Here is a 25,211-nt window from a genome sequence, read left to right on the forward strand (position 1 = left end):
TAGAAAATCCTAGACTTAGAACTGCAAACTGTTGAAGTTTTAAATTCATCATGAATTATCAGACTGAATATAAGTAACACATTATACATCCCATTCCTAAAAGGCCATTAGTGCATTTCTAAAAATTAAACTGCTTATCTAAGTTTAAATTTTATTTTCAGATTGCTAAAATTCTGTTAGATCACGGATCTGATGTGAATTTAAGTGACAAGCAAGGCAGGACACCACTTATGGTGGCTTCTTGTGAAGGACACTTGAGCACTGTGGAATTTCTACTTTCCAAAGGTAAAATCAATAATTGTACAGTTGCACAAGGGATTTTTCTGTATATTTTATTACAGGTACACAAGCTAGATAATTTTTCAGCAGCAAGTACTTTTCATAGTTTTCAATCATATCTTATTTGCAAACGGTATGCCGGACTATACAATAAGGTTTATTTTATTGTAGCTTTTGATGGAGATTAGAGGAAGTGAAAGGGTTTTTTTATTACTCATATTTTGAAGTTCACATCAAATTTTGGTTTTAATTATAAAGTTAAACATGGAACTTTAATTTTTAAAAAAACCCATTTGCTTTTTATTTCAGGTGCAGCCATTTCATCCCTGGATAAAGAGGGGCTGACGGCACTGAGCTGGGCCTGCCTAAAGGGCCATAGGGGAGTGGTTCAATATTTGGTTGAAAAAGGTGCAACAATAGATCAGATGGACAAGAATGGACGAACACCCTTGGATCTGGCAGCTTTTTATGGAGATTCTGATATTGTAAGTAAGGTTAATTTGTAGAAAATCCTCTAAGCCCACTTTACTTTCACAGTCTGAACTGGAATCTGTCAATGAAAATGTTAATGAAGGAAGTGTAGGCAGAGAGTTAAGTGGCTTAACTTCCTTCTTTACTTAGATCACTTAGACCTGGATACCAGTGCAGGTGTTTATGCAGAAAAAGCATTTTCCAACAGATTTTTAGTACCTAGATAATTGTACTAGAAGTTCAGTGTTCAAGTAGTGTCTCTATAGATGCTCTGCTTCAGGTGCACATGCACATCATGAGCCCTTGGTCAGAGATTTTCTGTTATATCCCCCCTCGTGCCACACATCAAGGCAACATAAGGCTGCATGGGTGAACCGTTCTCAGTTCCTTCTCAACTGTCTCAGCCTGAGATGGAGTCTTAGCATGTCCACCTTGAGAATGTGTCAGCTATCTTGTATACAGTTTATACTGAAGTTTGTTTAGTATTAGTTATAGTTAGAGATAAGTAGCAAGAGGATTGTTTTGTTATTCTCTCTCTCCCTGAGGGAGCCTTATTCTCCTGAGAGGGCTCCCTCTCCTGACGAGAGACTGTATCTGTTAGCGACGGCCACTCTGTGTCCGTTGCCTGGGGAACAGAAGTGCAGTTTTGTTTGGCCCTCAAATCCAGGGCAAGGAAGAACAGGGAGATTAAGCTGAGACTGCTAATGGTGGAATGCTCCCTTTGGCCAACTTCTGAGGGTACATCTACACTTAAAACGCTACAGTGGCATAGCTGCAGCTGTGCCGCTGTAGCACTTCAGTATAGACACTCACTACAGTGATGGAGGGGCTCACCTGTTGTTGTATTTAATCCACCTCATCGAGAAGCAGTACGTAGGTTGACGGAAGAGTTCTTCTGCTGACCTGGCACTGTCTATACTGGGGGTTAGGTCAGCATAGCTATTTCTGTCAGGGTATGTTTTTTTACACCCCTGAGAGATGTAGCTATGTCAATGTACGTTTTCAGAGTAGACGATCCCTGAATCAGGTCAGAAAACCCACCCCCACCTGTACCCCTGTCTTAGATCCAGTGCTCTTTAGACCTTGGTTGCAGGCTTCCCCTAAGGAAGGGAGGCTTTTGGAGAAGGGAAGGTTCCAGAAAGAGGACTGTCATCTTAAGGAGCCAGCTCCTAAAAGACCCAGGTCCCCTGTGAGATGTATGGTCTTGAAACCTCTACCTCTTGGCTCAGTACAGCAGAGGCAAAGGACTCCTCCTCTGGGACTGGCAGGGCTGGAAAGTCCCACAGTTCGAAGGAGAGACATGGTTCTGACAAGGCCTCTGTACCATCTTCAAGGGACAAGGCAAGCAATCATGCTGCATGTCTGTCACAGATTCCGTGACCTCTGTGACTTTTTCAATGGCCGGTGCGGCTGACTCCGGGGCTGCCCCGGGGGCCAGCAGCAGCAGCAGTTTGGATGTGGGAGGGGGATCAGGGCCGAGGCAGGGGTTTGGAGTGTGGGGCGGTGCTTATCTTGGGGGTGTCCCTGCAGTTCCTAAGCAGAGGGGTCAGGAGGCTCTGTGTGCTGCCCCTGCTTGCAGACACAGCCCCCTGCGGTTCCAGGCCAATGGGAGCTGCAGAGCTGGCACTCATGGCGGGCACAGCGCGCAGAGCCCCCCTGGCCTTCCCTCCCCCAGGAGCTGCAGGGACATGCTGCCGCTCCGGGGAGCTGCGCAGAGCTGGGCAGGCAGCCTGGCAGCCCTGCCAACCCTCCCCTCCGCCCAGCACCAGTGAGGGATCCCAGGCAACCGCCTCCCCAGCACCTGTTGTGCCCCTAGACTGGCCCCCCAGAGCACTCCTGGCCCAAGTTTTAGTTAGGGGTATATAGTACAAGTCATGGACAGGTCACACGCTGTGAATTTTTGTTTATTGCCCGTGACTTGTTCATGACTTTTACTAAAATACCCATGACTAAAATGCAGCCTTAATCATAAGCACTCCAGTCTGGCACCATCTGGCATAGCCCCGCTGTCCGTACCTATCCATTCAGCATCCTTGGTACTGAGCAAGCAAGGGTGCCACACACACCAGCACCTGCACTGGTACAGCCCCAATCAGCAATACAGTCTGCTTTGGCTACTGCTTCAATACCGATCCCTTACTTGGTACCACAAGAATTCTGATACCCTAAGGCCCTGTCTGTAACTGACAAAATGAAGTCCCTGCTCCTCATGGGTACTGAGTATCTCTTGGTACTGACACCCCGATCTCCAGATCACCATCGTCCTCTGGTACTCAAGGAATCTCGACCTTTTCTATGTGCTCCCCCATTGGAGGATATTGATAAGGATGAAGAAGACTTCCAGTCAGTCTCTTCTATTTCTGTATAAGGTTCTCTGACATAGCCTTATAGGAACCCATTCTTTGACCATCATAAGGAAGATCATCATGCTTGGCAACAAGGATGGTGAACCAACCCGGCATGCCACCTGCACTTCTGTATGTCCCCACTCCCCATGACTATATTGAGACCCTGGGTTGCTTATTGGCAGCAATTCACAACAAGTGCTGTCTCATAGGGAAGCGAGATCTGTACAGTCCTCTCCTCCCCAACAAACCCCTCTCCCCAACAGGAAGAGACATCTGAGGAGCAGGAGGCCACTTCTCAAACACCTATTTCATCCTTGTCTCTAGACAAGGTGGTTATTGCCCCCACCACCTTCCATGGCTGACAATTTCCATCAGTTTCATGACCTTATAAAGAGAGTAGCTGACACTCTTCAGATTCCATTCATAGCACAAGCTGCTGGATATCTATTAGCCATTCTATAAAGGTGGCTAAACATTATTATCCAGTCTTTATAAGTGCAGAAAACTAAGGCGTTGAGGTAAATTTGCAGCATGGATGAGGCAAATCAGACACTTCAGAACTTATACCCTATCCACTGCACTCCACTGCTTCCTTAGTTTATATTATAAGTATTACAGGTAGGGCAGTGATTAATTTGAAACTGAAATAAGATATGTCTATAAGTGTTACAGCCAATATATGGTAACTTCAGAATCAATGATTTAAACTTTTCAAATTTGCAAGCATGAGGTGAGGCTCTCAGCAATAAAACATAATTAAGCCAAACTGGCAGAAGTTACGCTTCTAGGAGTTAACTGGTAGGATAGGTAATGAACTTACCTGCAAGGAGATGATTCACTTCAGGTTTGAAGATAATGTCAGAACACTACTGGGAAGGACATGCACTATATCAAATCCAGCAATTAAATGGGGAATCTAGAGCCTGAGCTTTCAATCTCTTACTCATATGGAGGTAGCCTTTACTCAGGTTAGAGCATGTCTACCCATGCAGTTGCTTCAGAATAGCTATTTAGGAAGAGTCAAAAACATGTGGAGTTACTCAGAAATAGCTATTGTACTTTAAATTCACACTCCACCTTAATCTGAATTAATTTACATAAACCCGTAGTTGATTTTGAAGGAGTGGTTGTTAATGGATTTTGGAAGGCACTATGCTCAGCCTCCTCATGAGTGTATTTCTGACAGGCAGAAGGAATCCTTAGGCCTCCTAACAGGATTTGGGGCTGTATCCCCTCTGTTAAGTAGGGAGCCTTTTTGGGAGTACTGTATTGACATACTGTATTAGACACTGTGTAATCAAAACATTGGTATTTCAGTATTTGCACATATACTTCTGAGTGAATAGTGGCTTATGAAATGACATTAACAAAAATTAAATATGAAGTAAATATTTCCAACCAGCACATGTTGTGTAGGAACATAGCTGTTAGATTGTTTAAAAATAAATCTGTTTTTTCCTCTAACTGGTGTGTCTCTTGCATGTTAAAGTCCCAATATTGCTACTTTTTTACTAACTATATATTTTTGGAGGGTGGGGTGTTGGGTGTACTGTCTATATTCATGAAAAACACTTAGTCCATATGTGCTGAAAACAGAGTGATGAAGCTCAGAAACACATAATTTACTTGGAACAGTTTTCCTGTTTAAATGACTTCAGAATCCTAGGAATTTCCAGTAGTAGGAAAGCAGTAGTAGCAGCACTCGGCCAGGAGGAGGACATTGACCAGAGTTTCCATTGCTGGCCTCTACACGCACCTCACCTCAGATCCAGAATCCCCATCCATCAGCAACTAGAGGAAGAGAGAACCAGTCTTTAGACTCCCCAGCCTGGATGGTGACATTACATCTTGTGTGTGACTTAACATCTCCTGTGCTACCAAAGGTCCTTACTGTTATCTCTGATGAGATTGGTCACCAGCTGGAGCAGCTCAGACTGCCAGTCAATCTAGCAGACAGCTGCACCAGGAGTTACCATCTTCTTTCATCTTGTATGTCCGGGCAGCTTGATCGCTGGGCCAGGGTGGCAGCCAACAGCGTAGACTGTTGGAAGTAGTGGAACAGCTCATCCAGCAAACCAGCAGCGCCAGGACCTGGGGGCTGTGAATGACAAGGATACTTAATGCCTAACTTCAGGTTAAATCACTATCAGCCATAGAAAGCAATTGTTAGACTCCTTATTCAAGGAACTATTGCTGGCCATTAAGCACCTTGCTATTGCTGTCATTTCTTGTACTTCCCACTTTTAAGAATGCTTATTGAGAAGTTAATGATGGGCCAATTCCAGCTACTCTTGGGTATCACAAGTTTCTGATGCATTTATTTTGTTCAGCATTTGACATTTATTTTACTCTTTACATTTCTGTTTTTACCACTTTGTGTTTTAGTTTATGTCTATACTGCATTTTAAAACTTGCGGTCCCAAGTCTCAGAGCTCAGATCGAGCACTACGGAACCAAAAACAACAGTGTAGATGTTTGGGTTCAAGCTGGAGCTTGAGTTCTGAAACCCTCTCGCCTCCTGGGACTTCAGAGCCCAAGCTCCAGCTCCAGCTGCTACGTAAATATAGCTGCTTATTTTAAGCCTGAGTTTGTAGACTCTGAGACTTGCTTTATGTGTGCTTTAGAATCCAGTGTAGACATACCCTAAATTTCTTAACTGCAACATCAAACTGCTCCAGTGATAAGTGGTATAGAAATTAATAAACATTACTGCTTTAGTTTTCTTCAGTTAGTTCAAAAAGCCAATGTCTATTATCACAAAAAATTGAAGCATATAATTAAACTTGGGCATTTTAAATAATCCATGTTTAAGTGAATGTTACTAAAAATAACCTGTACATTCTTCTTTATTGTATTTGTATGCCATCTTCCCCAAACACATCAGAACAAATTTGGTACTATAGTTTCTCACTTGTCATTTTAATGTCACAACATACTGTGACATGCTATCAAAACCTTTGTTAATTATCCTGAAGCCCATATGGTCTGTACAGGGCTCCTCTATATTTTCATCCTAGTTTTATAATCTTGGACACTAGCAGCCATACCAGTATGTTGAAGCTCATGATGTGAACAAATGGGAGCGTGAACATGTAGTGTTGGCCTTATGGTGTCTTGTATATATTTTCTACTGACATGAAGACAGAAAAAGATGATTATTTATCACTGAAATTAATGCAGTAAAGTTAGGAATGTGGCTGTTGCCTTCTCCTTCCCTTCCCTTCCGGTGTCAAAAGACAAAAGAGGATGTAACTTACTTTAGAGACTAACTTTATTTAATGGGGACTCCAAGTAGGATTAAGAAGTGGCTTCACTATTCTGCCTCCCATGCTGAAAGTTTTTAAAGGTTTTATCCAGTCTCCTTCCTTTTCCCCAGGTGCAGTATTTAGTAGAGAAGGGTGCAGTGATTGAACACGTAGACTACAGTGGAATGCGTCCATTAGACAGAGCAATTGGATGTCGAAATACGTCGGTAGTGGTCACACTACTTAGAAAAGGCGCCAAATTAGGTTAGTAAGCCCATCCTATATCATCAAAGCACAATTTTTGTTTGTGTTGCTTTTGTTTAGAAGGGAAAAAATTAAATGTCTGCTATAGTGCAATAATTCTCATTTTTCTAAAACAGAGTTTTAGAAAGTCTATCACATTCCTTTTGAATGGAAGGCTATAAAACATATTACATACAAAAAACGACTTTCAAAGAACTCTATTTAGGTTGCAAAGTCAAGCACTCCAAAGTTAGAAAATGCCAGTTTTATGGTTACCCATGCAACCGTAATTGTGTCTCCTTGTGAATTGAATGCTGAACATAATGAGAATTTAATTTAAAAGACTGAATCAAAATGCTTATGCACAAGGCCAGGTGCTGAATTACTGTTATGCAGGCAACCCTAATTCTGGTATTTCCAAATTTTTTAGTGCATGACTTTGCAACCTTAGGAATGTTCATTTAATGTAGATTTTTGTATGGAACTTTCTAGAATTCTTTAAAAGGAAAAAGGTAAACAAAAATTCTATGGCATCCAACTGTAACAACTGACCCATTATCATCAGGGGGCAAACCCTGAACCCTCAACACTGCAAGCCAGATTGCTGCCTCTTGAACTTCAGGATCTAAATATTTTAGCGCGCACATGCTCTCCGCCTTGCCTCCTTTATCTCTTTCCCTGGAATTGGAGGGAGCTGTGTCCCCATGTGGTGCCCCTTGAGACGAGCTGTGAGGGAGAATGAGCCACTGGGGCTAGGTGCGGGGTCTGGGGGGCAGTTCATGGTGGGGAGGAGGCCAGGACTGGTTTGCTCTCTCCTTCTGCCACGTGATGTTGCCACAGGGGCATGGGCTACGAACTAAGTCCCACTAACTACATGTGCTCTGACAGCTCCTGGGAATTCCCAGTGCAGTCTGTGCTACTGGTGATGCTGATTTGACAGCAGTATTGCTAATCTGGACTTAGAATTTTTATATTCAGTTGTTATTTTGGTGTGCTGCATTTTCCTCAGGAATGCAAACAAGAGAAGGAAATGGTGAATTTTTTAACAGTTTATATCTCGGCAAAAGCTGAATGGAATTTTTTGGGAAAAAGAAAAAGCTGAATATCTATGTAGTCTCAGGGCATTCCTGCTACCAAAGTAATGCTGCAAACAAGGGAGGTGAGAGCTTCTCAAAGAAAATGTCTCAAGAATAGTTTGTAATAGAAGCTATTAGGCAACCTAAATATAGAGGTTGTTACTAGAGCCTGCCTAAAAAAGGAATTTTCTGCCCCAGGGAAAATTTCAGAGTTTTGGGTGGGCGGGTGGAAGGTAAATATTTAAATTTTTCACTAGACAAAAATTCTCACAAATTCTGTTTTGGGCGAACCAAAACAGATTTTGTTTTGGCTTGCTAACTGCCCTCCTGGAAGTTTGTCAATTTTACTCTCTCCCTGCAGGCAGAAAGTGAAATTGAGCCTTCCAGGCAGGCACCTTGGGGGCTGTCATTTTGATTTTTTCCCAACAGAAAACAGAAATTTTTGCATGGGAAAATTTCTAATTCTGCAAAAGGGGATTTTTCATTTGGAAATCATCTTCAGCCAGCCCTAGTTGCTTCTAGCTTCTCTTCATAATGTTTTGGTTCTAATAAAAAATTCCACTTTCATAACTTTTGGGGTTTCCATTAATTTAAATACACCTCTACCCCGATATAACGCGACCCGATATAACACGAATTTGGATATAACGCGGTAAAGCAGTGCTCCGGGGGGTGGGGTGGGGGGGCTGCGCACCCCGGCGGATCAAAGCAAGTTTGATATAACGCGGTTTCACCTATAACACGGTAAGATTTTTTGGCTCCCGAGGACAGCGTTATATCGGGGTAGAGGTGTCATTGTATAATAGGTATTTAGCATATGAAAATCTTTTCCAGACATTAACTCAGCGCATAGCTCAAGAGCTAGGTGATCAGAGCACTTTGGACACTTTTTTTCAGGTGATATCCACATGTTTTAAAGCCAATGAATCTGTACCAGGCTTGCTGGTCCAGTTGTATGAAATATATGTAGTGTATTAAGCAAACAATCATTTTTTTTGTTCCCACTTCCGTATTTCCCGTCTTAACACTTCGAACCTTGGCTATAGCCAGGAGGCTGTGGAGCCTCAAGAAAGCAAACTGGTACTAATGCTCAAGAAGGTGCTTTTCCCTTTAATACATAGAGAATACATGATGGTATGGTAAAGATTTTATCCATATTTATTTGGAATAGGACCATTACATGCTAGTGGCTAGACATGAATTATGAAGTCATCCCAAAAGGGTACCGATAAAGCTGTTTATACCATGCCATAGGATGTTGTTCTGAAAAACCATTTTAGAACTGTTTCAGAGGTTATTTAAAATTGTATTGATCTTATTTTTAATCTTCCATCTGTGAAACCAGGTGTCTTAGTTAGCAGGCCTCTGTAGTTAGGATTCAGAGGATAAAAATAATTTTTAGAGGTTTCTAAAATTATAATCTAAAATAGCTTTTCTGTACACACTACTGTTCTGATTTTAAGGTCTCATATCTCACTATCTACTAGGATAGGCTAGAATCAAAAACTTTATATCACTGTTATAGGGAGAGGTGAGAATACTGGGCTTCTAGTGACATAAAGGCCCTGTTTTTAGCTTTCATGGACTTAATCCATGGATTCAGGCATGAAATCCAGGACTGATAATATTCAATCCTTGACCCATGAGATGTTTATCTTTTCTGAGGAGAAATTCCACGTTTGGGTTTTGTGTTACATTGCAGCTGTTTGAAAATGCTCAAAGATTTGGAATATTAACAGTCCTGGGGGCAACGGATTAGAGGGCAGAGTGCAGGTGAGGTTGTCAGTTGAATGAGGAATGCAATTAATTAATGGCTCTAGTTTATCCTGTGGTTCAACAATTAATTATGTGGCTATTACTACTGTGTGTTTGTGTATGTGATTGCTACTGAGTCTGGGGCACCTTTAAGCCACAGTTCAGGAAAGCATCCTTATTTAGGAATGCACTTAAACACATGCTTCGGTGCTCTCCTGAAGTGGGACCTAAAGCAGGGCAAACACACTTGAACCATTAATACCAGGCTGCTGTATGTATAAACATTTCTACAACCATTCATCACTTGTGGAATATCCACTGACGTTTTTGAATGTGAAACTATGTTGGAAACAAGCCCTTAGTTTTTTCTAGTAATATCAGAAATGTCCTTTGAAAAATATTTAATATTTTAACTTACAGGAAATGCAGCGTGGGCAATGGCCACTTCTAAACCTGATATTCTGATTATTCTACTGCAGAAGTTGATGGAAGAAGGAAACATAATGTACAAAGTAGGTAGATTCTTATATTCATTGCTAACTGTGAATGTTGTAAGTGTGCTATTACTCAAAGGTAGGTAATGGTTGTTAAAACACCTGCTGCTTTGTCTTTAAGAAAGTACTGATAATAAGGTATATGCAACCCCCTTCCCTCATGTTGTGGGGTATGGGAACCAAGGAGCTTTGACAGAAAATATCCTTCCCCTGTAAGAGAGAAATTGATTGGGAACACTCAGATCTTAGAAAAATGGATAAAAGGATTTGACCTTTACTATGCATCAAGTTGTTCATTGAAATATTGGTAATACTTAGTTATTCCTTAAAATAGCAGAAAGCTAATTTGAACATATCCTATTGAATTAGGTAAGAACAAAATACATAAAGCATATCCTTTTGTTGAGATACTTCTCTGCATGTCATTTGTTTAAATATGAATTGAGCAAACTTTAGCATGCCTGATAAATGCTTTTCTCTGGTGAGATATTGCTTCACAAGAAGTGGATTGGAAATGTCTTAAGTTGTGCGACATTCTTTCTGTATTTCATTTGTGTAACATAGCTTCCATGGGTATTACATGGGCATCATTCAAAGGCCATTTTAGCCCTGGGAATTGAAATCCAGTGGGTCACCCCTTGGAAGGGCTGCAAAGGTCTGCCCCTTCATCTTTATTGCTACTTCTGACCTGCATCTGCAAAAACCAGAAAAAAATTGTGAGAGAGAGGCTCCTTATGACCTAAATTAGTGTATTTCAAACCCATTTTATTTTTATATCTTTTTAGGGGTTGTTATTTTAAAGGATTCAGAGTAGCAGCCGTGTTAGTCTGTATCAGCAAAAAAAAAAAAAACAGGAGTACTTGTGGCACCTTAGAGACTCAAATTTATTTGAGTATAAGCTTTTGTGGGCTACATCCCACTTCTTCGGATGTTAGTCTCTAAGGTGCCACAAGTACTCCTGTTATTTTAAAAGTGTAACTGATCCTAGGGGAAGGGCTGATCTTGTGATTTTTAATTTTTGTATTTTTAAAATTTGTATTCGTTTTACTGAATTGTGTTGTGTTTTATGCACTATGGCCTAAGTCACTATATTAATGAACTCAGACTCAAAGCTTCATTGGTATACAGTATTCAGGGCTAAGAGTTCTATCCCTGATGCCTTCATGAGGCTGTAGTAGAATATATTTAGGGCAGTTACATTAGTCTTCCCAGCTCCTTTAACTGCTTTCCTTTATAGCCTAAATTACCAAAAGTGATGGTTTTGGGGCACCCAACTTGAGGCATCTTAAAAGAGCTTGGCTTTCAGAAAGAATTGAGCGCAGTCTCTGAAAATCAGGTCCCTATCAAGTATCTCAAGTTGGGCGCCTAAAAATTGATGTACCCAGAATAACTAGTCACTTTTGAAAATGTAGGCCTATTTTTATAAAGAGACACATGATGAGAGAACTTATAAAACAAGTTTATTATTTAGGCTAACACAAATTACAAAGCAAAGAAATTATTAAAACAAGAAATTAACTATAAAATATTTAAAAAAAAAGAAAAATATTTCAGTTTTATTAATTAAAACCTTTGCTAGCCCTTATCTAAATTCTGCTTCTGTAAGAAGCGTTAACAACATCTTCTCGTGGACATTTATCTAACCACAGAGATGTTCTCTGAATGTCTTTTTGGATTCTTTTAGAATTTCCAATACTTTGAAATTTGTTGGTAGTCGCTGGAGAAGGTTAGCTTCAGTTTTCAATCTCTCTTAGGCAAGGCAAGATGTCCCCGCTTCCCTTCCCCCTGCAATTCCTACCCTCCACCCCCCAGCAAATCACACAGCAGCAAGACACCTTCATTGTTTCACTTCCAGCTCCTAAATGAATTTGGGAGGTGTTGGAATCTACATTTGTATGATGCTCTGGATATAGGCTGTCCTTCCTCTGAGTTTATCCTGAGATTTTATAGGTAGGCACCACCCCCAATAAAAGGTGTGGCTTAAAGGCATCATCTGGCCTGTAGAGTTTTGCTGTTTAGGCTTTTAAACCAATTGTTCAATTACCCTCTGTAAAACTGTTCCACATCAAATACCAGACCAAGAAATTGTGTTATCAACAAGACCTTACATGTCTGAAGAACTCTGCTTTGGCACCAGTGTTACAAATTTAAACGTAAATATTTGAATAACTATCCCTGTTTTTGAAAAAAAAAATACTTATTTGTAAATACAAAATCTATAAAAATAGATTCCATTTGAAGAGCATCTGTTTAGAAAATGTCAAATAGGAATGATTAATATTGAGGAATTTACAAATCCAACTTCTAAAGCTCTTGTGTTCTAACCCTATAGAAAGGGAAGATGAAAGAAGCAGCTCAGCGATATCAGTATGCCTTAAGGAAGTTTCCTCGGGAAGGGTTTGGAGAAGAAATGAAAGCTTTCAATGAACTAAGAGTTTCCCTGTATTTAAACCTGTCACGGTGTCGCAGAAAAACAAATGTAAGTTCTTATTGTTGCTCTGTTGCTCATGTACTTGGAGTACTGGAAACCTTAATGAAGCTCAAACCCCATAAATGTATAAAGGGCTAGTATGCTGTCCTTAAACCATGATGCACTTGTGATTCTTGCTCTTCCTGCTGAGCTAAAGGAGGGGCAGGAAAAGCTATCACTGGGAGGATGTTCAGAATACCCCTGTGGTACTAGCATGAAGTGAGGGGCAAGGGGAGAGGGGCAAACCATACAGGTGGGCAGATTACCTGTTACTCCAGAAGTGATTGCTACTGTCATGGGTCACTGCACATGTAAGTGGTGGGACCCCTTCCTTCCCAACCTCTAGTACTAGTAAACTCCTTATCCACTGTTATTTCAGCCATCATCTACTGATTTTGAGCCACAACCAGTGGGACTCCTCATGAAATAAAGTAGTACTCAGGGCTAGTCTACATGGGCGAAATTGACCAGCATAGCTATTCCAGAATAACTGCCCTGCTTTTATTCTGGAATAGTGTCGACACAGGGGGCTATAACAGAATAGTTATTCTGGAATAGGCATACTGGACAACTTCCCTGTGTAGATAAGCCTTAGGGGTGGCAGCATAAGGTCCATCCCGACCCCCCCCCCCCTTTTTTTTTAACCCTCCAACTTTACTTTTGCCAATTTAAATAGTACTGTCTGAAGTGGATAGGCTATGGGAGCTCTCAAGATTGTTTCTGGTAGTGTCTGTAACTTACATGCATGTAACATTTTAAAAATATTTAAATGTCACTGTATACATTGAAAATATAATTGCTATTAAATTAGGACTTTGGCATGGCAGAAGAATTTGCTACCAAGGCACTTGATCTGAAACCCAAATCCTATGAAGCCTATTATGCTAGAGCAAGAGCCAAGAGAAACAGCAGGTACTGTCTGTGACTGTGTCTACACACATAGATCTTTGTTTCATAACATTTTTAAACAGCTAATTTACACGTACATTTAAGGTGCTTTAAGTTAGAGATACTTGCAAATTCTTTGTCCCCTTTTCTTCTTTTCTGTAGTGTTTATTCATTTTGTTGGGAGTTAAGTTAATTTAATGCAAGTGAAAGGTGCCATGTAGGCAGCATATTGAACAGTTGTTTCTGGAATTCCTGATGACACTTGTTTAAACAATGATGGTCAGAGTGAGTAAATGCCCAGTTTTGGTATCTACCTTTTTATAAATGACTGTAAAATTAAGCTATATTCCCTTTTATCCTAGCCTTTTCCATAGGCCAAAAGCCGTCTTTGGGGTTTGGCTTGGTGTTGACAAGCCCATCACCTGGACTGAGCCAGCAGTAATCCATCAGCATTCCTTGCAGGGTACCAAAACTAGCTAACTGGATGGGTCGGCAGTAAAACCCTAGAACTATTATAGGTGACAGAATGCCAGAGGACAAGAAGCTGTTGAATGAGCAGTAGCAGTCCAAGATGTAAGCAAGAATGGGGCAGGGAAGAGTAGTTGTCAGCTCTTGGTAGTACTCCTGAGGACATTCTGCACACCAAAAATTAAAAGATCTGTGCATGATATTTTAAAATTCTGCAAATGTTATTTGTCAAATAAATGTGGAAGTTCCAGCATGGCATTGGGGAGCACAGGCCAGTGGCTGCACAGAGGTGGGAGATCACTGTGCAGTTCCCCCCAGTACACGGACTCGACGGTGAGGCTGCACCCAAGCCTGACACAACACAAGGACTGGGCCTGCCCCAGAAACAATGCAGGGCCCTGCCCCTCCGTGCCAAGTGCACTAGGTGTGGGCAGGCAGGCTCAGGAAGGCAGGATCCAAGTGTGGAGGGGCTTAATGTGGGGGTATCGGGTGTGGGTTGAGAGGATTCTGTGAGGGGCAATCTGGGTGCGGGCAGCTCAGTGGGGGATCTGGGTGCGGGGGGAGATCTGGATGCACAGGGGCTTGGGGGGTTCTGGGTGCAATGGTAATAGACTCTGCAGGGGGTCCAGGTGAAGGTGGTTAGGGCTCAGCGAGGGGTCTGGGTGCAGGGGGGCCTAGAGTTCGACAGGGGAGTCTAGGTGTTCAGGTGTCAGTGGGAGGTCCAGATGCTGGGGGAGTGGGGCTCAGTGGGGTGGGGATCCAGGTATGGGTGGCTCGTCGAGGTACTTCAGGTGCAGAGGGAGTGGGGTTCTGAGTGTGGAGGGGTGAGGCTCAGTGGGATATGAGGTATGGGTATGGGGGGGGGGTCTGGATCCATGGGGGTTGGGCAGATGGGGGAGCAGCTCCCTGTACAGTGATCCCTCCCCCTGCAGCTGAGGAGTAATGGGTGCAGGAAAAGTGGGGAGGAGGGAGTTTGCATAGCTTCCTACAGCTAGGGGTAGGTCTGACACAGCCCTGGATGCCGCACGGGGAAGAGAAAGTCCCATCCTCCCCAGCCCAGCCAGGACTAGGAGCTGAGCCCAGCACAGTGTACGAGCCACCAGCTTGGTCTTCCGCAGTCCCACCCTCTTCCCCACAGTGATTTACCTCTCTGCCAGCTGCCCTAAGGACCTGAAACATACTGCTGGGGAGGGTCACGTGACCGCTGTTGTGTGGCTTCCCTTTGCTTCCCCATCAGAAAGTCATTTTTCTGCAGGGAAGCAAAGAAATCTGCAGGGGACATAAATTCTGCACATGTGCAGTATTCCCCCAGGTGTATGGTGGGAACCTAAACCTCCAAAGAATCTGGTCCCAGCAAGAAGTACCTTTTCCCTTCTTCTCCTGCAGCCAGAGAGAGAGGGGTGCACTTATTCTGGGGTATGGAATATTACAAAGGAACTCGGTGTGCCAGTTACAGTGAAGCACCTTTTATGCTGAATTCCTTCTCTCCTCCTGCTGCTGTGTCCAGTGCTGCCAGCTAACTCACTGCTTTTGCCTTCTTGAAGGACTTCTGATCCTCCAATGGGATGGAGTGGGAATGATATGGGACTTCTTTGTCTCTTTTCTCCTCATTCCTAAGGTGCCCTTTGAGTGTTGAGGATTCCCTAATTTCCTACCACCACCACATTAAGTAGCAGATACTGTTAAAAGACAATAGATCAAAGAGCTGCCTTGATGGGTAATAGAGATGACAGCCAGTACACAATGGCGGAAGTTTAATTGCCCAAAGTTGTAATAATTTTTTTTCTTTTAGAGGGACAAGGTGGGTGAGGGGTTCTTTTGGAACAGTTTACTTTTATTTATTTTTTCCTTTACACAGACAGTTTCTTACAGCTCTTGCTGACCTACGTGAAGCCATAAAATTGTGTCCCAGTAATCAAGAAATCAAAAGGCTCCTAGCTAGGGTAGAAGAGGAGTGCAAACAGTTTCAGAGAACACAGCAACAAAAGCAGCAGTCTCCACAGCCAGCACAGCAGAATGACTCTGACAATGAGGAGGTTCTTGTCCAAGGAGTGAATGATCATTTCAATATTGAAGAAAGAAAAGAAGAATTTCCACACCATGATGACTCCTTTCCATCTTCACAGAGGCTGCAGCGTTCCCAGACAGCTTCTCCCTACAGCAGAACCCTTCAAGAAGGCCTTCAGCAGAAAGCCAGACCCATGTCCCCTCAGAAAAAAAACGGGAGTAAATATCTGAGAGAACCAGGGTTGATCATGCAACCTACAAAGCAAGCACAGATTGTGAAAACTAATCAGCATTTTAATTCCATTCAGCCTGGATCAAGAACTGGAGCTACACTGTGTAGTGCAAAGACACAGTCTCCTTTTCAGCATCTTCCCACAAATGCTATGCCTGTCCGACACCCTGGAAATCTAACCAATAAAAGTCAGCATTTAGATGGGCCAAACACTTTATCATCTGGAAGCATTCCCACAGATTTCAGCTCTGGACTGTACAATGAAAAGTTAGCATCCAACCAGTGTCCCCATTTACAGCATAGTGAGAGTGTCTCTTCTCACTCTTTCACAAGCAAGGCCAAAACCACTGATAGGCTTAATGTCCTTGCACCTTCAGTCATGGAGAAAGCAGCTCCAATTCAAGGAATTCAAATGAATTGCAGTGAAGCAAGGCAGCAAGCCTCTGTAACTAATGTCGTCTCTTCTGGCTCTCCATGTAGCAGCATGATCATTTCCAGTTCAACCAATAGTTTAACTTCAAGCAGCAGCTTTTCAGATAGCGTGAAAGGGTTAGGGCCAGATGTTCGAATCAAGGAAAATAAAGTTAGTCAAGTTCAGAGTGGTACGACTGAACACAGACCTCGGAATACACCATTTATGGGGATCATGGATAAGACAGCAAGGTTTCAGCTGCAGAGTAATCAAACCAATCGCACTTGGCATTGTCAGGCATCTGAAGGATTACTAACAGATGCTTCTGGTGGGTTTGTTCAATCTGTAAACTGTGAGCAATTCTCTGCCAGACAGACAGGTGGATACAGTAATCAGACTAAAACTTCCTCTCCTGCTATTGCCCCGGGAGAAAATATTCAAAATGGAATGCAACCTAAAGAACTTGAAGAGCTCAAGTGCCAAATGCCTGCCCACTGTCAAGATACCAGGATGTCTAAAACAGTTCCTCATTTCTATCCAGATGCTATATCTGAACAGCAGTCTCATGTTAATAAGGAAGGTCATCTAAGTCCTGTCAGTTCTGCAAAACCAAAGCGATCTTTCATAGAGTCTAATGTATGAATATATCATTTTATATAATAATAAACTGATTGTAAAACTTAGCAAATAACAGCATATTGATTACTTATGTTAATCACTACTATAGGGCTGTTTCATCATAGAATATTGTTTCTGCATAACATATTGATTATCATCTGGCCACTTTTATAATTATGAGTAGGTTGTCCATGTTGGCCAGTATTATTCATAGAAATATGGGATACAACCACTTCCTTAAGAAGCTATACGTACCACCATGGAACAAGAATATTAACTGGAATGTCAAATTTAACTAGAAATGCATTTACATGGTTAGTTAAGATTGTGAATGCACCGAATTGGGACCTTGAAAGAGGAAAAATAATTTAATTTACTTTTCATTATATTCCATCATTATTGTAAGACTTATAACATTTTCCTCTTATATAGGGCTTTAATCTTGGCTTTTGATTGTATTAAAAGTCATCACTTGCATAATAATTATAACTATGCCTCTTTTCTAGTACTTAAAATGCTTGATTCCAACAAAGTTATGAGGGTAAAATACAGAGTATGTAACATGTAATTGACTGTTTTCTTATCAAAAAGATATAGTATTATTTCATTAGTTTTCTAGAGGGATTTAATTGGGATGCATGATGTAAATTTAGGAACTTTGTCACTTGTATATGAGTAAACTTTAAGCAGCTTTGTTTTGACATGTAAATATGATATTTTTAATTACTACAAGAAACCAAGTAAAATCCAGTAAATTACAGCAACAGATTTGCATGCATTTTTTTAAAAAGCTTCAACCATACTGGTTATTGCACTGAATATTATTATATTATGGCATGTTAACAATATACCAGTAACCGCACTTTATATAGTTTACCTAAAATACCTTTGAGGTGCTACCTTAATACAAAATGATGTATTGTACATTCACAAAGAAGAGGTACAGGAATGAAATACTTTATAGAAACATTTTTATAGGAAGCCTGATGTATTATTTTGAGAATATAAAGATGAAAATTTGAGGAAAAGGGTAGGTGCACATTTGCTTTGTAGGATGGGGTTGAAAATTTTTTCAGAGCTTGAGAGGAAAAAGGTTCTATATTTGCAAGAATGTTTTCAAAATGAATAGTTGTAATGACATTCCTGTGTGTAATAAAGGTTTGTGTTGTACAAGTTGGAATTTTCAACTTTTATTCCCATGTACAGTATGTATGTACACTGTAAAAACAACCTTACAATTTTTACAAATTCCTTAGGAGTTTGCATTATTACACCCTAGCTTATTTATTGTTTACTGTTTCTTTGATATTTGTACAAGTCTTGTTCTCTTCTTCAGTAGTTCTCTTTTTGCACTGCTACTGTATTTTTCTTTATGAAATAAAGACTATTAATATAGTGCGTTGAGAGGTGCACTCTTATTTTGTGTATTGTGTACTGGTATAAAACCACCGACAGATGCTCACAAATTAAATCAATGATGTGTATGTAGTACAGTTATAGAAAAGGGTCTGTTAGTAACTGCATTATATGATTCTCCCCACTCCCTATTTTTCCTCTGATGAGGCCTGTATAGCTTCACCAGTATCTTCTGAGGGTAAACACTGATGACTCAGATCTGGAGAATATGCAGGATGATCTTTTGAAGGTAAAAGACTTGTCTTGATTGCCATCAGCTTCTCCAGTACAGTAGAACCTCAAAGATACGAACACCAGAGTTATGGACTGATGGTCAACCAGATGCCATGGGGATCCGGAAGTAAGCTATCAGGCAGCAGTGGAGATGACAAACCCCCAAACAAATACTATACTGTACTGTGCCCAGGGCCGCTGGGGGGGGGGGGGGGGGGGAGTGGGGCAATTTGCCCCGGGCTCCATAGGGGCCCCCATGAGAATGGCTGAGGCTCCCTCCCCGGCCCGACCCTCCCAGAGCCTCAGCGCATCCAGGAGCATCCCTGGCTCCGGCGGGGCCTGAGCTCTTCCCCGCTCAGAGCTGCATGGTAAGAGGGCGGGGCTGCGAGCTCCGGGCCAAGCAGTGGGAGCTCAGGCCCCGGTGGAGCTCGCAGCCCCGCCCCCTTACCAAGCGGCTCTGAGCGGGGAGGAGCTCAGGCCCCACCGGAGCCACGCTGCAGCACTATCCAGGGACGCTCCGGGTGAGGGGGGAGCCAGGGGTAAGGGGCGGGGGGGGGCGGTCAGGGGACTGGGAGCAGGGGTGGGGTGGTTGGGGAGGTCTCTGGGGGACGGTGAGGGGACAAGGAGCAGGATGGGTTGGGGATTCTGAGGCGGGCAGTCGGGGGGCAGGAAGTGGGTGGGGGTCGGATAGGGGGCAGGGCCAGGCTGTTTGGGAGGCACACCCTTCCCTACCCTAAAGCTCATTCAGCAGTTTGAGGCTTGCAGAAGAGTCAAGCTGTTAGCTCTTCCATTAGGGCTGCCGTCCCTTTCACTTGTCAAATTCCAAATTATAGTCTATATTTAATTTCAGTGCCATAGGGAGATTCATGTCAGGGGAGGTTAGCTTCATTAAAATTAGCCACTGGTGGAGGGATGACATGAGAAGAGCAATATCCTACACCACCTACCTCCTTCTCAACCCTACCAAGGGAGACCCGCCTCCCCTGCATTCCTATGAGGTTCTACTGCACCACATCTGTCTAGCCTGAAAATACCAGTCCTCAAACAGGAGGCCTAGAACTCTGACTTTATCCTCAGGTGATTAGCTGCAGTTGTGGAGCCAAGCATGCCTTCTTGGAGTCACTGCAGAAGCAAGTGAACTGGCTGCTCCATCAGAGAGATCAAAAGATGCTCTCAAGGCATGCTTAGAGTGTTCCTAGCTCTCCAACTAGATAGAGGAACTTCTTTTTATTTTCCAGAATATATTAAACCCTGGAGGTTACTGGGACAATGAGTAGGAGTATCTGGTTAAACTGCTAAAAATTGTATCTGCTCCAAGGACTTGTCTGCACAGAGAAATTATAATGATGTGTAAGATCAGGGATGAATTTAAAGTGCTGTAACTACATCTGTGAAAATCAGTGTGTGGATACTCCTATTTTGATATGAGTGTCTTTTTCCAGTTTACCTTATGTTGTTTCAGAAGCAGTTTAAGCTAAACTGCAAAAGGCCAGTCTTAATCCAGAGTAAGGGTATGTCTACGCTACCCACGTTACAGCGCGGCTGCGGCTGTGCTGTGACATGGGCAGTGTAGACATGCTTTATTGCTGGGGGAGAGCTCTCCCGGCAATAAAACAATAAAAAAAAAAATCCACCACCCGTAATGAGCGGTGGTAGCTTTATCTCCGGGAGCTGATAAAGCGCTGTCTAACTGGCACTTTTCAGTGCTAAATCTTTTCTCGTTCAGGGGTGTTTTTTACACCCCGAATGACGAAAGTTTTAGCGCTGAAAGTGGCAGTGTAGACACATCTTAAGAGCCTTCATATAGGGGAGTTATACCCACATAGTTTAAGCACTGTAGTTATACTGGTATAATTATCCTTGAAAAATCTCCTTTGTAGGCAAGCCTTAAATAAGAATAGATTTTTCAGTCCAAAGCATCAAACTGCCTGGATTATTTATCTCCTAGAACAAAGGTTTGACTGAACTGAATTTACTTCTGTCAGCCAAAACCAGCGAGTGAGCCAGATGCCAGGTGCTGATAAAAATAAGTCAAAGCACCCTTTGAGACCTGATAAAAATGATAGCAGCCTTCAACAACCTGAAGGGAGGTTCCAAAGCGGATGGAATTCGGCTGTTCTGTGGTGGCAGAACAAGGAGCATGGACTTGAGCACTGGAATGGGTTACCTAGGGAGGTGGTGGAATCTCCATCCTTTGAGGTTTTTAAGGCCCGGCTTGACAAAGCCCTGGCTGGGATGATTTAGTTGGGTTTGGTCCTGCTTTGAGCAGGTGGTTGGACTAGATGACCCCCTGAGGTCTCTTCCAATCCTAATCTTCTATGATTCTATTAATCAGATTTACAAAAGCAGGGCCACTCAGACCTTCCTCAGCTGTCTCAGATGAACCACCACTGTTAAGGTGGGCTGCTGTTTCCTTTCCTTGAAGATGTCAGAATTTTCAGACTTTCCTTGACAAAGATACCAAAGAAATGTGTAATACTGCCATCATCCTGCTGCCAGCTGCTGGGGGGTTCTGGGGTCACTCAGAGGGGAAGAGGAGGCAATAATGCATTCTTATACAGAAGAGACAGAAGGTAGACTTCCAATGTTCATCTTCTCTAGCTTTGTCAGGGTCAGGAAGCATTGCTGAACATGGGAAATTGGGTGACGAGGGTCTAGCCAATATTGCAGGAGCCGTTTTAGGAGAAGACTTCCTATAAGGTTAAGGGTATCTTGTTCTTCATCCCTTGCTCTTGCTGAAGATGTAGTGGAAAAGCAGATGAGGGTTGGGAGTAATCCCTCAAAAACCCCAGGATGTGCAAAAATAACAAAGATTAAATCCTTAGGGAGCCCAGATGACTGTTCTGAGAGGTCTGTTGATAGGTCTGACTGAGACTGTGCTGTGGAAGGAGGACTGAGCCCATTAATGAGGCGCCACCCTCTTCATTTGCAAAAAGGGAGCAGATGTGGGCTGACGTACATCTGGCAGCACTGCTACATGAGCTGTGTGTGTCATTTTCCCAGAGCCCTTCTCTAGTGTCTTGCTCAACACTGCCTCCTGCATAAGGAGACTTCCTTCCGGGGAAGTATCTACATCCCATACAAGTTTTAGCAGAATAACATTTTAGGCAGTAGAAAGATGCAGCAACCCATCAGAAGGAAATGTATAGGGGCAAGAAATACACATGTTTGCCATGGGGTGGAGCAGAACTACCCTACTTTAACCAAACTAAGCAAAAGATTTAGATAATATGTGTAATAACACATCATCTCTCCATCGCTAGAATTAACTATGTATTTAAAAAGGGGGGGGTGAACTCCTTAAAGGTTAACTGTTTTATAACATTTTAATGGATTACATGGTTACTATTTTTGACCCCTATTTACATCCCTAGTTTGAAAGGTTATGGGGTTGCACATTGAGGCATGTAACTCTCGTACAGGATGATTGGGGAGGGTATTTCAATAATTAATTGCAATGAAACTACATTCCTAATTTACACTAGAGGTCAGGGAGATTTTTTTGAATCAGGCTCACAGTTTACAATGCAGTTATGAGGGAAGGTGGCAGAGAAGCTTGTGAGGCAACCCTAACTGTAGTAGGCCCTGATACTTGAGCGCTGCATGTTGGTTGCTTTTTTGTGTCATTCACATATAGTAGAATAGCACTGCTTCCATTCATGGCTTGAGATACTGCAGCCGAAAAATGGGTGGAATTTTTCAAAGGTACATTAAAAAAATATGAAGAAGCAATGTGGGGCTAGATTGTGCCCCCTAGAGCCAGAAACATCACATTATTAACCTTCCAGTACAGAAATTAGGTCAACTCCCTCCCTGGGCCCCTTGTGTCCCAGGATCCTGCAGAGAGTGTTTCCCGGTGAGTGAGTAACTAGACAGTGCTGTGAAAGAACGCCGAGGGAGGCGATGAGGCAGCGAACAGTTATGCTGGAGGGGGTGAGCGAGAGCCTAGTTGGAATAGGATGGAACTTTCCTTCCTCCCCTTTTTAAATATGATAACCAGCTGCTTATATGTGCCCAGAGGCAGCTGTGTACTAGCCTAGGCCTCTTGGTCAATGTGAGGGTAGAGCAGCAAAGACCTTGTCAGTGTGTAAAATTCCTGGTTTGGGAATCAGAGGAGCTGAGGTCAGTCTGGGTCTTGAAGCCACAACTGCAAGGGCTTAAGTGAATTGGTTCACAGGGAGGGGGTGACCATGCTCTACGGTTCACGATGTGGTTTTAGGGGGCCTGGGTCCCCCCTGTGGGTCTAAACGCCGGAGCCACAGTGCACTGTGGGACGGAAACGTCGAGGACACTCCCCAAGCCCTGCGGGGGTAACGCCTTTTGACCCCCCCCCCCCTTCCTTCCCTCCGGGGGGGGAGGTCTGGGTGACCCGCGCTGCGATAACCTGCCCAATGACCTAACTCCTCGGGACAGGCACACCGCCTCGCCCGCCGGTGCGCGGCCCGCAGACAGCCCCCTCCCCTTGCGGACTTTGGGCCCCCAACGTAAACTGCCCGTTTGTCGTTTTCTTTACCGCCTCCCCCCTCCCGGCCCGGTGTAGCACGTTAATACACGACCCTGGCGGGCGGGGCGCGCCAGGGCAGCGTCTCCCCCCCCAGGCCTCAGCCAGCAGCGCTCCCGGCTCACACACACGTGTACGTGTGTGTGGGAGGGGGGGGGCGGGGCTCTCGCTGCGCGGCAGGTGTGACGGGAGGCCCCCGCTGTGGGGCAACCCGTCCCGTAGGCGAGGCGGCGGCTGGGGGTATTGGTGGCTCTGTCTTCCCCTCGCCCACCTCAAGTTGCTGGTCCCAGGCGCCTGCTCGGCGCCCCACAGAAGCGGTGCCAGCGCCGCCCCGGATTCCCCACAGGCTGGCGGCAGCCCGTGCCCCGTAGCATAAGGGCTGCAACGGCCGCCCAGTGCGGGTTTGCCATAGTTTAGGGGTCCAAAAAGAGGCCGCGGGGGGGGGGGGGCGGGGGATACTCACGGGCGTGGCGGGGCAGTGGCCGCCCTGTCGCGGTAGCCAGGCGGCTGGCACAAGTCCAAGGCGCAACCTCAGCCGCCGGGACCGCGGGCGGGCTCCAGGGGCGGGACCTGGAGCGCAATCGGGGTCTTTCTGAGCAGCAGCTTGGTGCGCTGCAGCGTCCCCTCCCCCTCCCACGGTCTAGTAATTGAAAACCCCGCGCCGGCTTGTGCACGCCCATTGTGTGTGCCGGGGGGCCAGGGCCAGCTGCGGGGTGACGGTGGTTGGGGCATACTGAGGGGAGTCAGGGAAGCAGCACTAGGGGGCGGGCCGATCAAAAGTAGTTAACGAATTACAGGTTGCTGTAATAAACCATATACCCCGTGTCTCTGTTCAGACCATGTTTTTTCACATCTAGCAAAGTTTGAATTTAAGGTCCACGCTCCTCTTTTAGAGTACACAGGTTTCCTTTGAGAATGAGGACTAAGAGATCAATGATTACGTCAGAAACAGTGTTTACCTACGCTGGATAGGATGTTTTTGTCTTTTATCATATTTCTGTTAGGTATTTGGAAACATAGTGATCATCTCCAGTCACCCCAATAGTTGCTTTAGTACACTACATACAGTGTTGTGATGGACCCATGGATCTTGAAAGGTGGGTTGGGGGAGGTGTTGATCATCATAGCCAGGGAGATGTGGCTATAGGTTTTGCATTTGTTGTTCTGACAGTGTCTGGTCCTGCTTTAAGTTAGTGTGTCCTTTGAGCTTGCTTCAGATGATGATCTTGGAGAGATTCGGGGGTTATTTCAGGATGTGGTCCCCATCAAGTATGGGTTGTAATTGTTGCATGATACTGCAGCTGGGTTCCAATGTGGAGTGGTAGGTGACAGCTAGAGGTGTATGGTCAGAGAGAGTTTTATTTCTGTACTGAAGCAGATTCTCCCAGGGTATTTGGGTGGCCCATTCCATGATGTGATCTATTTCTCTGGTAGAGTGTCCTTCTTTGGTGAAGGCAGTTTTGTGTGTGTGTTACAGTATAGGTTTTCTCTTCTGAGCATATTTTCTAGTATCTGAGTGCCTGGCTGTAGATAATAGTTTTCTTGATATGGTTGGAGTGGTTACTGAATCTTTGAAGGTAGGTGTGGTGATCCATTGGTTTCTTGTATATAGTTGTCTGCAAGATTCCATTGTTGAAGCTGATTATGGAAACCAGGAAGTGGATGCTTGCACCGGAGTGTTTTAGAGCAGCAAGAGCATTTGTCTCTCATGGCTCTTTGCAGCACATATTAAAACACTGTGTGATTGGTTAATAACTTAGAGTGGTTAATAATTCAATCAGAGTGCTTTTACTATGTTATTAACCAATTAAGTTGTCAACTGGCACTAAGTTATTTATTTGCTGTGAGAATCACTATATATAATACTATTGTAAATGAAACTATGAAGTCACACTATTATGGTTCTTATAGGTAACGTTGATTGCTAATTTGGTTCTTGAGCCACTGAGGTCTGAGTATCACTTTTCTAGGGAGAGTTTAAAGGATGGGGAGTGGTTGCTGAAGTTGTGTTTGAAATGTATCAATTAGGTTAGGTCATCTGTCCAGAGGATGAAAAATATCATCCATGTATCTCA

The 25,211-nt window shown here is 43.6% G+C and overlaps 1 protein-coding gene and 1 long non-coding RNA gene across 27 annotated transcripts in view; one reads left to right on the forward strand and one right to left on the reverse strand.

The window, feature by feature from the left end:
* The window catches only part of TANC1 (tetratricopeptide repeat, ankyrin repeat and coiled-coil containing 1), a 197,688-nt gene extending 179,287 nt beyond the window's left edge, over positions 1 to 18,401 (forward strand). For 24 of the 26 annotated variants that reach the window (XM_042860821.2, XM_042860827.2, XM_008178484.4 and 21 more), the window contains 7 exons: positions 162 to 285; positions 589 to 764; positions 6,475 to 6,607; positions 9,838 to 9,929; positions 12,244 to 12,390; positions 13,193 to 13,293; positions 15,596 to 18,401. In XM_042860821.2, the coding sequence (XP_042716755.1) occupies positions 162 to 285; positions 589 to 764; positions 6,475 to 6,607; positions 9,838 to 9,929; positions 12,244 to 12,390; positions 13,193 to 13,293; positions 15,596 to 17,030 (2,208 nt within the window). In that variant the 3' untranslated portion in view covers positions 17,031 to 18,401. The other 2 variants (XR_010591280.1, XM_065560603.1) reach the window with 2 other exon arrangements.
* Positions 317 to 23,780, reverse strand: LOC122174738 (uncharacterized). Its single transcript, XR_006176979.2, has 2 exons — positions 23,600 to 23,780; positions 317 to 5,196 (listed from the first exon to the last, which is right to left on the reverse strand). It is a non-coding gene; the product is annotated as an uncharacterized LOC122174738 (long non-coding RNA).
* Positions 23,781 to 25,211: the final 1,431 nt, after the last annotated feature.

The sequence above is a fragment of the Chrysemys picta genome, chromosome 11, assembly GCF_011386835.1.
Source record: "Chrysemys picta bellii isolate R12L10 chromosome 11, ASM1138683v2, whole genome shotgun sequence".
In the NCBI taxonomy this organism is placed as follows: Eukaryota; Metazoa; Chordata; order Testudines; family Emydidae; genus Chrysemys; species Chrysemys picta.